At 44.8% G+C, this 15,610-nt stretch overlaps 1 protein-coding gene across 4 annotated transcripts in view; it reads right to left on the reverse strand.

Annotated features, from left to right (window-relative positions):
• Window positions 1-15,610, reverse strand: part of CLUAP1 (clusterin associated protein 1) — a 75,249-nt gene that overhangs the window by 18,702 nt on the left and 40,937 nt on the right. For all 4 annotated transcript variants that reach the window (XM_054211080.1, XM_054211082.1, XM_054211081.1 and 1 more), the window contains exon 9: window positions 8,009-8,081. In XM_054211080.1, the coding sequence (XP_054067055.1) occupies window positions 8,009-8,081 (73 nt within the window). The remainder of the gene's footprint in view (window positions 1-8,008; window positions 8,082-15,610) is intronic.

A 15,610-nucleotide genomic window follows, 5' to 3' on the forward strand; every position in this document is an offset into this window, starting at 1 on the left:
CGGAGGATCAGAAAAGCTGCAAAAATGCAAATTCAGCGACAGTAAAATCTGCGCCTCCAAGCCTCCTGCCCACCTCTTGGAAAGACATGGAACATCTTTTTTATTTACAAAAAAATAAATGTATCGCTCTAACCCAGCTCAATGGCTCCTATCACCAAGCCCGTCCCTGTCCAGTATACAATCTGAGTTACCATCAGCTGAGCAGAACCACACTGGGCCAAAATCCCGAGGATGCAGAAGCAGAGTATATCGCTGCAAATGTATTTAAATACCCCGGATAAAGACAAGCTGAGTACAGGGTTCGTAGCGGGATTAAATGGCAGACTAGTGCGATGCTGTGTGCGACCCGTCCTAGCTAGAGCACTACAGGGTTCCACCATCCTACATCCCTCACGTACATGCCCGGTGTGTCCAGTTTTCAACAAAACATTGTCGGTATTCATAAAAAAGTGACAACTCAGCAAGTTTCATTTAACAACATATAGAAAGAAACTACCTGTTGCCCTAGGAGAAGTCACAATCGCGTCTGTGTAATACTGCGTAACACAAATTACAATGCATCATTTCCAGGGAGACAAGGAACATTCTTTATGGAGAAAACATAGATTTTTCTTAGTATCAGCATAAAGCAAGAAAATAATAAAGCATACTGCTACAATTCCCATGTACCAGTACATGGAGTACAGAACACACTCTAACGGAGCTGGCTTATGAGATTTGCACGGGTTTATGCGAAGATTATTTGGATTTTCCACAATAAACTGCAATTCAGCAATCCACATGGCCAAATTCAGGCCAACGCTGGCAGCTTACTGGAGCTTAAGGCTGGTATTTTAACAAGCTCCAGTATTTTTACTACGAAAAGGTAACCAACAGAACAACTCTATAAACTCCGTTTGGCCCATTTCCCCACTGCTGTGATTTACCCTACTGCTCGGAGAACAGTGGCAAAACATCAGACTGCCTGAGAAAGAACATACTGGGATTTTAAACTCCGCTTGCCCTACATTTCAATATTTCCATTTCATAGAGGTGGGTTTCGGTCAACTAAATCAGTTTCATGTTAAAAAGTCCAGCCACAAAAAGTACATCCTGGTTACAACTGAAAAACACTGCTCTCGGAAGACGCGCGATTTGTTCCAAAGCACACCTACTGTTTCCAGAAAAAGCCAGAGCAGATACCTGGACTGATAATACTATATTTAAATGATTTAATTTTTGGTAATTTGCAACGCTTGAAGGAAAACCAGCATGATTTAATAACTTACCAGTGATTTCATTACAGATTTGTTAGTTTGCATAAATATTCAAGTAAATGTATCCAGCTGTAAAATAAGAAGGTACTGTGGTGAAGATAATGAGCACAAAGGACACCGTTTATTGATCTGCTTTAGAATTAGACGTAAGTGTTGTTTTGCATGTTCAATCTCATAATAAAAATCACTGCTTTAAAAACACAGGCACTGGCTCCATGGCAATTTCTGGGTTCCGCAGGATGTTGATTTTGGTGAAAAAGCATCGTGAGAAAATCAAGTGGGCAACTGACAGCCACTTCATCCAAAATAAAATCCATTTAATAAATAGCAGGAAGTTTTAGAACCATGAAAAAAAAAAAAAAAAGATGGGGGTGGATAGGGATTTTAATGTGACCAAAGGGAGAGGGAAGTTCAGTTCCCACTTGAAACCCTCGGTTCTCCCAAATCCACACTTGTGTCTCACCAAACTCAGAGACACTAGCTGTGTACATCAGCCCGAATACTCACAAATTTGCAGCTCTGCAATTTGAACAGGAAGAAATGCTTCGATATCAACTTTTCATCAGGGAACATCCTTTGTCCTTAGCACAAAACAGAGATCCTTCATCTGATCTCCGAAAAAAGAGGTACTGAGAGCTTGGTTCAAGGTCCAAACCCCTGTGGCTCCTACTAACTTCAGCAGAAAGCTGAAATTCAGACCTGTCTATATTAAAACTGGGCAATAACATACCAACAAACACCAACCAGTTGTTGTAGAGGTCTAAGGGCACTTTCTTACCTTGCTTCGTCATTTTCAAATGGTCTGTTGCTACGTATCCCAAACAGTAAGGATGATTAACCACTGCCCAGGGAAGCAATAGGTCTCTGTCACTTGAAATAATTAAAAATAACTCTCGATGACAAGCTCCATTTACACAGAGATTTGTAGTCTTGGCACGGGAATAAGTAGCTGAGATATTTTTTGGCCCGCTTTATAGAGAGGCCATATTCGGTGACCGTAACTATTTCTGACGATCTTAAAAGCCAAGAGTCCATCAAAGCACTATTAAATTAGAACATGAATTTGCAATTATTTAAGAAGCAAAACACAAGACTATTGTGGACAAATTCCAAGTGTCTGTTACAGGAAGACGGATGGTCTGAGCATCCTGCAGATGACAGAGCTGAGCATTAGCAATATCACTCAGGCATCTCGCCCTCGTGGGAATTACCCGGCGACACACCGCTACACTTCAAACGCCACAGTCGCTGCAACGGGACTTTTGGTTTATCTCCTGTCAGATTGTAAAGCATCCATTCTGGAGCAGAAAGAATACAAGAGATTCAGTGCAGCACCAAACTGCAGCAGTGTCATGCGATTTGCCATCCGAAGCACATCATCTATATTTGCTCTGTTTACTTGAGCAGGGTGAGAGAGCTAAGCACGTTTTGCTTGGCTGGCAGAAAAGAGTTAGTTTGGCAAGAAGAACTGGCCAAGGAAATATTTTGGTTGGGTATCGAGCAGAACTGAAGCTCCCCATAACATCAGTTAACCCTGCTGCTATTGCTGAACAGTACTGAAATAGCGCAAATTTCACAAAATTCACCGAATCACAGAATGATAGGGGTTGAAAGGGACCTCTGGAGATCATCTAGTCCATGGATGTCCATCATGTGGATGGTTATTCATCCTACAGACCAAGCAAGAGTATGCAGGGTGGGCTGTCGGGGGCGGCACAGCAGAAAGTGGTACAGTACATCAACAAAAAATGCAATTTTTACAGCAAATATTTTTGCAAACTCAAAAAAAAAAAAATAATCCTGGGCATAGCGTCACCCAAAAGAAATACAGGAAATATTTTGCAAAAATTCAAAGGGTTTATTTTCATATTTTCAAACCAAAATATTTTACTTTTTTTTTTTTGAGTTTATATAGTCTGGTTTTAAATTGACCAAAAAAATCTTAAAAAGAAACACTGCGAGAAAACGCACGTGAAAAAGCATGTAAAAAAATTGAGAAAAAGATCTGTACGCGAAATAAGCTGATTAGCCTGAAAATGTGTATTTCAGTCTAGAAACATTTCCAGTTGTTGCTTTTTCCCCCCAGCAAACGTGTTTTTTCAGCCTTGGATGAACCTGAAAAAACCATCTTGAATTCCTGCCGTGGTCAGTGACCTTCTTTCTCTCACACCAAACCATTATCGGAGCAACTCTTCGCCTATCTACACCTGACAATAGGTATATCAACAGCCTTCGCAGTGCTCATCCGAGCAGCGCCTGACAGAATGTTTTAAGAGTCACCGTTCCATTAACTGCAAGGAAATCAAGCCCCGAGTTTCAGTCAATTGGCGTTTGTTACTTTGCACCAACCTTGGACGTGCCACAGGGGGCAGTGGGCTGCGTGAAAAAAACACCACATCGCACAGTGGTTTCCTCTAAGAGCATCTTCTGTGAAATACAGGTTACAAAAATAACAGCAATTTACTTCCCACTCATCGCAAAGCACATTTCTGTACTGCTGCAGATACTTAATTGTATACATTTTCATCATGGAAATAATACTCAAAGCCTGATCTGCATCTGGAGTTCAACATCTTTACAGAATTTAAGAATGGGTTTTCACGTAACTTAGCGTTAGCTTTTCTTTTTTTTTCGTGCAATGGTTTTACAGAGATGCTCTGTCAGAAATAAAAGATGATTTGCAATGTATGCTAGCAAAAGAAAAAAAAAAAAAAGAACCAGGCTGTTTCCGAGATACACTAAACATTTTTGCAAATTTTATGCGAGTACCGTGTCATATCCACGGCCTTTCCATATTCTTAACACAGACCTGCACAATTCAACCTACGTTTCACAGCACTTCTTTTACCAGAAATGTGATTCAGGTTTCTCTGGTGTTAGTTCAGCCTGAAACTCAACGGAGAGCCATCCAGAATTCCTGCAACTTCCGCTGCAGAGAAATTAACTGTTAATTTGCAACCCTACTTACCAAATTAGCAGGAGATAAGGTCAAAGGATCCAGACAATAAGAGAACTGCATCAATTACGAAGGCACGCAAAGGTAAGAGTGCTTACAGAGGCAGAATGGATGCTGACTTTTATCAGTTAATGGTAACAAATTTATCACGATTCCAGCCTATGCTGTTGGAAGAGCCTCATTAAGTGTTTTGCAGCTCTCAGGGGCAAAGTATAATGAGAATTAGAGGAACTTCCCTTTCCCTCGCAGGAGGCGCTGGCCCTGTGCTACCCCTTTGTGTAGGAAAGCAATGAATCTGTTGGAACAAAGCTCACCTCTCCGCCCCAGACCCTGAAGATGCACCCGGGGAGTCTTAGGAGACACCAGGGCAGCCTGAAGGACCACCTTCCACGGAGAGAAACTGCAAGGGCAAGAAGCTGATCCCTTCACCTCCAGAATCCACTGCAGGGGCAAGAGCAAGTCAGAGCAGGGTCTACTTTAACAGTCACAACGTATTTGCTGGGTTGAAGGTCCAGACAGCAAAGCCCTAAATTTTTTGACAAACTGAAGATGGAAGACAACTTAGGATAAAAGCAATTTGTTTTGTGTGGGGGCCGTTACTTAAAATTGCAAGTGGAATAAGCAAATACTTTCTCCTCCCAAAACCTACTTTAGAAAGATCCTTCTGATGGTGAAGAAAAGCCCTTCTTTAATCTTCCCCGTGTCTGCCTCATTAACAGGGCACACCCTACCTTAGAAGGAGGATGCAGCAGGCAGAGTGCCCAAACACAGGTGAAAGAAGGTTTAAGTGCTCACGCCTGCAGCACTTCACACAATACTCACAAGACTTCGTTGATAAAATCACTGACTGCCAGAGCAAGGTTATAGGGCTCTCGGGAAGCCTCCAGGGCAGAAACTCCATCCCTTATCGGGCTCCTTATTTCTAGTGTGAATTTCACTATTAACCTTTGGGGCGGTTTGGGCAGGCAAAGCTGTTCAGTGATGCTGCACCCATTCTGCTGCTGTTTCTTTGTTTCCTCTAAGAAAAATACCAATTTTTCTTGTGTCTGGGATGCTGGGATCACCATAACCGTGCTGTAAACATACACCTAATAGGGCACTATGCCATTTGAGACACCAACCTCTGCACTCTCTTACCAAAGCAAATCTCTTGGTTTTGAATTGTGTAAAGGGCATAATTTAACTCCTAATGAGAGGAGGAGAGTGGGGTCTGGTCTAAGGGGAGAGCACAGCCTGGCACCTGATCGTTATATGTTAGCAAACCGTGGTCTCAGAGAGCTTTCCAACATTCAATAAATGAACTTTACAGCATGCAGTAATGAAGCCGTGCTCCGTGCTCGTGACTGGAGAAACAGCCTCCGAGAGCCAAATTTATTGTCTCAGTTACACCTCCGCAACTTTGCAGACTTCCACACCACCGCAGACTGGAGCTGACAAAGATGACTTGATTTTCCCAGGTGATGGAACAGGCAATAAATGAGCCAGCACTGAAAACCAGGATCCTGGTGCTCTTATCACTAGAATAAATACTAATTATGACAATTAAGTACTTGAATAAAGATGTATTACGGTAATATTTTTTGGTCGGTAAAAGTCATAATCATGTGTTCTTAGGTGGCAGTTAAATCACTCACTAAAAGGAAAGGTTCATATTATTTCTGAGATGCAAAATGACAGAATAGTTTTCCAAGTGAAAATCCGCAGACAAGGAGAAAGCAGGTCAGAAAATTTCCACGTTATGCTTCACACTGCTAATTACTGATAATATATGCTTGTCTCCTCTTGAACTTATTCACCCTGGAAACCGTCAGATAGCAGGATCTGGACTTTTTCACCCAAGTAAATCCTTTAAACAATCCCACATTCTTGTAATTTATATTACAAATCCTATGTTTCAGCTAAAACTCCTTCACTTTTTACTGCTTTGACATAAGAAGATGAGAGCAAAGATGGGCATAAATGAGTGAATTTCATAGAATCATAGAACGGTTTGGGTTGGAAGGGACCTTTAAAGGCCATCTAGTCCAACCCCCTGCAACAAACAGGGACTCCAAGCCCCGTCCAACCTGCCCTTGAACACCTCCAGGGATGGGGCAGCCACAGCTTCTCTGGGCAACCTGGGACAGGGGCTCACCACCCTCACAGCCAACAGTTTCTTCCTCAGATCTCCCCTCTTGCAGTTTAAAGCCATTCCCCCTCGTCCCATGGCTCCTCTCCCTGATCCAGAGTTCCTCCCCAGCTTTCCTGGAGCCCCTTTAGGGACTGGAAGGGGCTCCAAGGTCTCCCTGGAGTCTTCTCTTGTCCAGGCTGAACCCCCCCAGCTCTCTCAGCCTGTCCTCACAGCAGAGGGGCTCCAGCCCTCCCAGCATCTCCGGGGCCTCCTCTGGCCCCGCTCCAACAGCTCCGTGTCCTTCTGCTGTTGGTGCCCCAGAGCTGGAGGCAGCACTGCAGGGGGGTCTCACAGAGCGGAGCAGAGGGGCAGAATCCGCCCCCTCGCCCTGCTGCCCACGCTGCTGGGGATGTAGCCCAGGCTGCAGGGGGGTTTCTAGGCTGCCAGCGCACATTGCCAGGTCATGTCCAGCTTTTCACCCCATAGCACCCCAAAGTCCTTCTCAGCAGGGCTACTCTCCATCCCTCTATCCCCAGCCTGTGCTGATACCAGGGGGTGCCCCAACTCACGTGCAGGACCCCGCACTTTTCCTCTTTCATGATCTTGCTCTGAAAATCTCTGCCAGCAAACAAACTGTGAAGCGCAACTTTTATGCCTTTACTCAATTTCAGCTTTCATGAACTCTCCCCTCTGATCCTGAGAATTAACTTCCCTTCTATTTTCGCCCACTACCATATAAAAATGCACATATTGCAATATTAAATTCAAAGGGGTAATTAATGAGGAAGTTCTTGCTGACGCTTGGCTCAAAAGGAGCAAAATCTGGTTTGTTAGCTTTCTACAAAACCTCAAGAGGTTATTATTCCCTTCTGATCCTCAGCTAGAATTCTAATTAATTAAGAGTAAGTTTAGGGAAAAAAAAAGAAAAAACCCCCAATTTTTAATTGCATTCACATTTTTCAGGGACACTGAAGTCAAGCAAATGCAAGCAGGCAAATGTGGGTCTCACTTTGAAGATCAGTGATATATTAAAGAGGATTTCAAGCTGAGAGTTTTTCATCTGTGAAAGCTATGATCTGATAGACACATCACAAAGACCTAGTCCGAACACGTAACCAAACTCCATGCCATGCAACGTGGCAGGCTAACTGCTGAGGACAGAAATTACCCTCCTGTTTTCCAAGGCACACCAGCACACGTGTTAATACGAGGCAGTCAAGCAGTCCCACAAACCAACGAGACTACTCATCTAGACGCAAGAATTTTGCTGAGTAGAATCCTCTAACCAAGTCTGTTCGCAAACCAACCTTTCAGCAGCAATCCCATCGTGCTGGGACAAGTGCTGCGTCCACAGCAAACCCATATAGGCTTTGATAATAGTCAAATGAAGGCTAATATCTGCTCACTGCAATTGCACAGCGTGTTTAGTGAATGATTGTTTTCATCCCTCAGCGCTGCAGGTAAAATTGACAACGCAGGAGAGCATTTCACAGAGGTTAGGTTCCCTATTTCACTGTTGTCCTTTCAAAGTTATTATCGTTCCACTTTTTCTAATATAGCATGTTGACTCCGTCAGCTATCCCACATCCCCTCCGCTTCACGCCTGTAAGTGGATACTTACACAGGAAGCAGCAAGTCCTTAACAATTTCCCTGCTGACAAAAGCGGTGAAAAAAATCCCACTTACTTCCACTCTTAAGCAGGTGCTGCTCCTCCTCCTTCAGCCTGCTCTGCATAAGACGTAGCATGTTTGCCGTTTCCTGCAAGAGGTGAAAGCAACTGAATTAGACAAGCTGCCACATTGCCCAGTCAAGTAGCTAATTGGATGGGCCCACAACAACCGTTAACGGCACTCACAGGTAGAATGAGATCAGAAAATTTCAGCATGGAAAATATTTTATGACTAAAAGGTCTTAATTGAAACATGTCAGCTCCTTCTTACATTGCCCACGAGGGTCAGAATATAAAGCATATACACAGGTAAAACAGCGCACTGAAAATCAATGATACTTTCCCACTGGCTGAAACCTCACTTATCCCATTGAAAATGAGTCCCCTTGTCTTCATCCCACAGAAAATTGCTGCTGATACAGAATGGAAGTTGCTCTCTTTGGAAAGCAGCCTTTGGTAGTCGTTTTCAACCAATACCCCATTAAACACCAGAAGTAGTTTGTGAAATGACCACAGCTTCATAATACACAAATCAAACCAGAATAAATCCACATATTTCCATGCCTGCAAACAAAACGGGAGCAAAAAGCCCTATCAATAAGCTGGAGAAGTGTAGCCATATACTATACTATAGTATTTGGGTGCAAAGGAGAACCATGACAGTAGGAGAGAACAACACACAAGGTAGTTTGTTAGAATCATAGAACCATAGGGTCGGAAGGGACCTCTGGAGATCATCTAGTCCAACCCCCTGCCAGAGCAGGGTCACCCAGAGCAGGTGGCACAGGAACGCGTCCAGGCGGGTTTGGAATGTCTCCAGAGACGGAGACTCCACCACCTCTCTGGGCAGCCTGTGCCAGGGCTCTGCCACCCTCACAGCAAAGAAGTTCCTCCTCATGTTTAGGTGGAACTTCCTATGCTCAAGTTTGTGCCCGTTACCTCTTGTCCTGTCCCTGGGCACCACTGAAAAGAGCCTGGCCCCATCCTCCTGACACCCACCCTTTCAGTATTTATAAGCGTTGATAAGGTCCCCCCTCCGCTGTCTTTTTTCCAGACTGAAGACACCCAAATCCCTCAGCCTTTCTTCATCAGAGAGATGTTCCAGTCCCCTCAGCATCTTGGTAGCCCTTTGCTGTCCCCTCTCCAGCAGTTCCCTGTCCTTCTTGAACCGGGGAGCACAGAACTGGACCCAGCGCTCCAGATGCGGCTTCCCCAGGGCAGAGCAGAGGGGGAGGATGACCTCCCTCCACCTGCTGGCCACACTCTTCTTGATGCCCCCCAGGATGCCATTGGCCTTCTTGTTGATTTTCTGGTTTTGAATATAGCAGGTTGTTAGGTAAAAATATGCTGAGAAGCAGTATTGTAACGACGGTATGATAAAGCTATGACAAATGCAGTTCAGAGCAAATGGAAGAAGGTAGGTAGAACAGTGGTTGCTGTGCTGAGGAAAAGAACCAAATCACAAGTCTCAACAAGTCTTCAAGCGAAGACCAGTGATAATAGAAAAAGTTCCCAAAAGGCCCACAAGGACTTAGAAAACCCAAGTCTTGCACAGTCAACTGAGTAAGAAATGTGACAGCCTGGAAAGGAAGGCGCAGGCTGGTGGTGACAGGGCAGTGGCAGTTCAGACAGACGTTCTCATTCCAGCAGAATGGAGCACTAAGAAAACATGGCTGGCTCTGTAGGCAGGAACTGATGAGAGCAATTTTAATTTTCTAAGACGCATGCACTTGCAGAGCGTCACAGAGCTGGTAGACTAAAGGGACTATTTAACGGGTGAACAGCAGCTCAGTAAGCCAATCGTATCCTGGGCTGCATCAGGAGAAGCGTGGCCAGCAGGTCGAGGGAGGTGATTCTCCCCCTCTACTCCACTCTCGTGAGACCCCACCTGGAGTACCGAGTCCAGTTCTGGAGCCCCTACAAGAGAGATATGGATGTGCTGGAACGTGTCCAGAGAAGGGCCACGAGGATGATCAGAGGGCTGGAGCAGCTCTCCTATGGGGACAGACTGAGAGAGTTGGGGTTGTTCAGTTTGGAGAAAAGAAGGCTCCAGGGAGACCTTATAGTGACCTACCAGTACCTTAAGGGGGCCTACAGGAAAGCTGGGGAGGGACTTTTTAGGATGTCGGGTAATGGTAGGACTAGAGGGAATGGATTAAAACTAGAGATGGGACGATTCAGACTGGACGTTAGGAAGAAGTTCTTCACCATGAGGGTGGTGAGACACTGGAACAGGTTGCCCAGAGAGGTGGTGGAAACCCCATCCCTGGAAGTCTTTAAGGTTAGGCTGGATGGGGCTCTGAGCAACCTGATCTAGTGGGAGATGTCCCTGCCCATGGCAGGGGAGTTAGAACTAGATGATCTTTAAGGTCCCTTCCAACCCTAACAATCCTATGATTCTATGAATTGTAGCAGGTGTTTCGCTGAGTTCATGAAGTTCTCCATCCACTTAGGACTAAAATCTAGCACAGATACCAAGAGGCTGAATTTAGGAGCTAGGGTTCACTATTCCAATAGCAGCACCAGACAGAAAAATATATTTTCAATGACATCTTGTTTAAAGTTGGGTAATGTTAATGGTGAATATCAAACTAAACATGATGGAGTAGGTAAGAGAAGAATGCATACGATTGGATTCAAACAGAACCTACAATACTAAACAGGTGGCAAACAACTGGTGGAAGGATTTAGCTACAAATTTTCCTAATTTTAGTCCCTTCAATTCCAGTCAAGCAAGACAAGTAGATGGGAAAGCTAACTGACTGTGGATTGAACTAAGATTTTTCTGAGTGTTTGATTCTTCTATGCAAAATATGCTTATAGTTAAAAACACCAGTCGCTTTGATGTGGTAAAACCTGCAGTGTGTTCATGGAAAGGAAACATGGGTATGGCTCCCTCCATGGGACAGAGGGAAGAAAGTAAGAAGAGCATCTGGAAATGGTGTGAACAGTGGGCAACCTTTTTACACGTTCAGGTGGAAATGCATATCCATACGTACCGCAATGGAGCGTTAGCTGAGAAACAAAAATCTCCTCCCACCAAGCTCCAAGCAGCAGCAAACCACCAAATCCCACCCAACACACAAGGAAGACGCTGCAAAGAGAGGCCTGGGGACCGGCTGGTACGATGCATTGCATCTTGGAATAAACACCTATGGCTTGGGAGTTGAAATTCACGCGGGAAAAGCTTGCTGAGAAGATGCTTACAGGTGGTAAGGGGAAGTGATGTAAGTCACCTGTACCTGGTGAGAAACCCATCCCAGTGCCTCTCTCAAGGCCACCGAGGGAATAAATTCTGATCTAAAACTCTGCTTTGGACATATTGTCTGCTGTATAAACTCTGACGTACCAACAGAGGCACCACGGACGCTAGGAAGACTGCTGATGATTGCTCGGGACTGTAGAAATAACACTGCAAAACCAAAGCGGGCACGACAGCTGCCAGGGCTATAAAGCAGAAAGGTCGTGATGCAAAATCATACTGAGTGAGACACTCCAGCAGCACCCTGCAACAATATAAACTACTGAAATCTCTGAAATGATAGATATATATTCTGCAGGGAGAAGCTAATTCCATCTGCAAGAACAAGGAAGGAAAGAGACACAAGCATATTTTTATAACTTGTTTCATGTAGATTCAGAACATTTTTAAATACCTTATTTAGGAAACTGCTTTATATTAATTCCTTCTGTAGGGAACAAATGGCAGCGAGGACAGAAGAGCGTGACCGAAGATTAAAGGAAAGGGAAGACGCGGGGTTGCTGTGGATGGTGCGGTTATGGAAAGCGGGCCAGTAAAGGTTACCTGCCCCCTCTTGATCCATGCTGTTGACCACAACACAAGTGACCTCCGTACAGCAGCAACACACCTGCACAGCTCAGTCCCACGGAGGAGAAGGGTAACCACTGCAATGATTAACATTTTCCAACCCCCTCAGCGTTAGCAAAGCCTTTTTAAAGAGGCAAAGTTTTCCGAGGTTTCTGGCTACCAGTGTTTCCTTCAGTCTCTGTAGCACATGCCCATTCCAAGACCCCCCTCTGTGGGTCCCAACATTTTCTGACCGAGCCCCACAGTTGCTATCTTCTTTCCCAACCTCCCTATCTGGTTTCTCCCAGTCAGTCATAAGATTTAGATACGATTTATACAAGCCTTGCCCCCGGCCCCAGCAAACATTTACAATACAGCCCCCCCATTACTGTGGCTTTGGGACAAACGGAGTCAGCGAGGGATCAATCAGCCACCCGAATCTCACCCCCACTGGCTATTGCAGCCTACACAGTGCTGCAAAGAAATGCTACAGGGAGGGAAAAAAAGCAAGGATATTTCCCAAAGGTCGTGGGGACAAATTCATAAACCCAGAAAACATTTTTATAATGTTCACAGACCAGTGAAATAATGAGTACAGATATAATCATTGCCTAATACTATCATTCCAGGCACACATTAAGACAGCCGAAGTTGGCAATTTAGACTCAGTCAAACAAGCAGCCACCCTCCCCTGCACCCGGGGCCACTCGCTCCTTCCCTTTTATCGCCCTCCCGCTCTGCTGCAGGCAGTTGTGCAGCGACACAAAAGAAACCTGGTGAAAACTAATCCATCAAAACAAAATGAAGCCAGGCAAATTCTCCACTGCAGTTCAGCATGTGGCTACACTAATTCGTGACTGGCACAAGGGAGGACGGGGTGTTGCAGTTGTGGGAAGAACAGCAGGGATGAGAAGATGGGGTACTGTTTGTTTCAGCTTCAGTGCTGGTTTATGGACTTAAAATACAAGAGAAACAATGCCTAAGAAAATGGTTTAACCATACAGATGAGCCACGTCTCCCCCTTTTCTCCAGCCTCTTACTTGTGCTGCTGCCAGCAGTTCAACTGACCTCATACCAAGCTGGCCCAGAGACTTAACTGGCAGGAAAAATGTTGATTTTCTACCGGTTTAGGTTTCTGAATAGCTCAATGGACGGTCGTCAAATGCTGCTGCCAGCCCAAGGGAGACGCTGAGACTGTACAACATCGTCCCTTTCAATGGCAGCCCATCACTCCATCAGTTTAGCTGTGCTGCCAGACTGCACCCAGCAGAAGCTTATCAAAAACTGCAGCAACAAAAACCGTTTCCAAAGGGCAGCCTCAAAACAGTTGGAACCAGGATAGCATGAGTTAAGTGTTTTTTATAGTCCTTAACACGTAAGATCTTCAAAGGAGGGGGCAGAAGCGATGACAGATCGTATATCTAGAAAGTAAACGAACTTTATCATGAAATTTTTTGAAGTTACACACTCACTTAAAAGAATCTGCAGAGAAATCTTAGAGCTGTTAAATTAGTGAAAGAATTACAACAGATTCCTTGGTTTAAAACAATGGCAACTTTTAAACAGCTGAGTCCATGGCAGTTTCAGCTTCTCTTTCTCCCTGCTATTTTTCATGACTCAATTATCAGGCTGCATTTTTTGGCCTGACCAGCTTCTACCTTCACTGCAGACACCACTCCCCACTCTTCACATCATCTTCAGGGATGTGATTGATATCAGCTCAGTGAAAACAAGCCCATGCTAACCAGAGATGTTTTCCTGTATTTTTAGGCTGGCCACTTCTGTGTGACCCAGGGCTTCTGGAACGCGACAAGGGAGAAAAGCTGAAGGCATGACTACCAGAATGCTGTGGATGCTCTTCCAACACATAACGTTGTACAACGGGCTTTAACACTAACCCTCTGCACAGGACGACCAACACGTTTTCTGCGCGGAGTGGCAGAGTGACAGCTCCATGAAACAAGAGACGCGGTCCTGACCTGGCGAAGCATCCGCAGGGAACAGCCCGGCTGTCTCGGGATGCTGGACGAGCAGGAGCCAACATCTAAGCGCCCCGTTCAGCCTCTCCAGTAAACAAACAAGACCAAAATGCTACAGGCAAACACTGCGTGTATCTTACTCCACAAGCTAACTTTACCCAAATTAAGTGGCACTGTGGAACCACAGTGTCAAGTTATTGCAATTGAAGTGCCAATTAACACAAAATCACAGCCAGCCTGCCCCGTCAGAGCGGGCTCCCAGGCCTTTCAGGACACCAGAGATTATTGAGGCTGAAAAATCCTGCTTTAGAGGCAGACGGATCTCTGCTGAGATGGAACGTCTCCTCCTCTGTCTCATATAGCAGCCATTCCTAGGTGTAAATCTACCCTTTGACGAGTAACCAAATCAATCCCTTTGCAAACTCAGAGCAGCCAGCCTAGGGAAATGGCCAGCAAGGCAGGACTTGGTTGCCAACACTTAGACCCACAGAACAACCCCGGCTCCAAGGGACCTTTGGAAGTCCTCAGATCAACTTCCTGCTCAAAGCAGGAACAGCAACGGGATCAGACCACAGTGCCCAGGGCCTGAACTAGTTGGATCGTAACAACCTCCAAGGAGAGAGACCGACCAATCTGTCTGGACAACCTGTTCCCATACCTGGCTATGCAAACAGTGAAAAAGTTTCCGTATGTCATCAAGTCAGAACTATTTTTCACTGCTGGTAATTTGTCTGTGCCTTTTGGTATTTATGGGTTCGGTTTGCCTTAGTCATCAGTTACGTCACCAGCTTTCCATCGCAAGCACCTTACCCTGTGACAGAGAAACAAGTGGTCTACCTACAGTCAACAGCAACAGGAAATAAAGGAACCTTTTGTTGACATACTAGGACAAACAAAGGCTTTTTAAACAAATAAGTTTCACTTATGTTTACAATCAACTGTGCCCAAGTTAGCAAGAATGTTACCCATCCTCTACAGCACACTGAATGCACTGAAGACAAATATATATATTTTTTGTGGAATGGAGTTTGATTAAGCAGAATACAGATATTCTGTATCTCAGTCTACTTTAATTGGCAGAGCAAGTGTCTTTACATCTCATATCTGACTATGTAAGTCTTTGGAAAACGGCAATAAAATACAACACATGGCTGTTTGGCAGAGTGTTTTAATATAATCTATTCTATTGCTCTACAGACAAGTAAAATGTCAACGGTGAGTTCCTACAGCAGGGTGAATGGCAGTCGGCTTCGAAAAGCTTTTTACAGAAAGCTATCCAAAACCAGAGCCTGAGAAATGCTTTCTCCTTTATTGACTATTGTTTATAATTTCTCGGAGAGCAGGATTACTGAACAGCATGCAACTACGTGCAGGGTCTGGGGTGGGGGCAATTGGTTGGTTGTTTTGTTTGTTTTTAAAGGAAAGGCCAATCTGCCACGATGGAGAACATCCTCCAGCAGCAGAGCCCCAGACAGCTAGCTCTGGCACCGACTCAGTGTTTGACTTAGGGCAAGTCGTCCAGGATTTGAATAAGCCACATGATTTCCTGACTTCCAGTCCTTGATGATATACCTAATGCTGCTGAGTATTTGTTTAAACAATAAAATCAAGCTGCTGCAATCATGAGATCGAAGACAACTCTGCCCCTGCAGATTGCAAAGCAAGTCTAAAAAGGCTCAAAACCAGAAAGAACAAAAGCGATGCAGCATTTCATCATGTAAAATATCTTTTTTTTTAAAGTTAACCTCCAAGTTTTGTTGGGGGTTCAAACCTAGCTAGGTTTTGAATACAAAGAATTCGTGCCCTGGAGCCATCTGACAGATAACATGGT

Source organism: Rissa tridactyla, chromosome 8 (assembly GCF_028500815.1).
Source record: "Rissa tridactyla isolate bRisTri1 chromosome 8, bRisTri1.patW.cur.20221130, whole genome shotgun sequence".
Classification (NCBI taxonomy): Eukaryota; Metazoa; Chordata; class Aves; order Charadriiformes; family Laridae; genus Rissa; species Rissa tridactyla.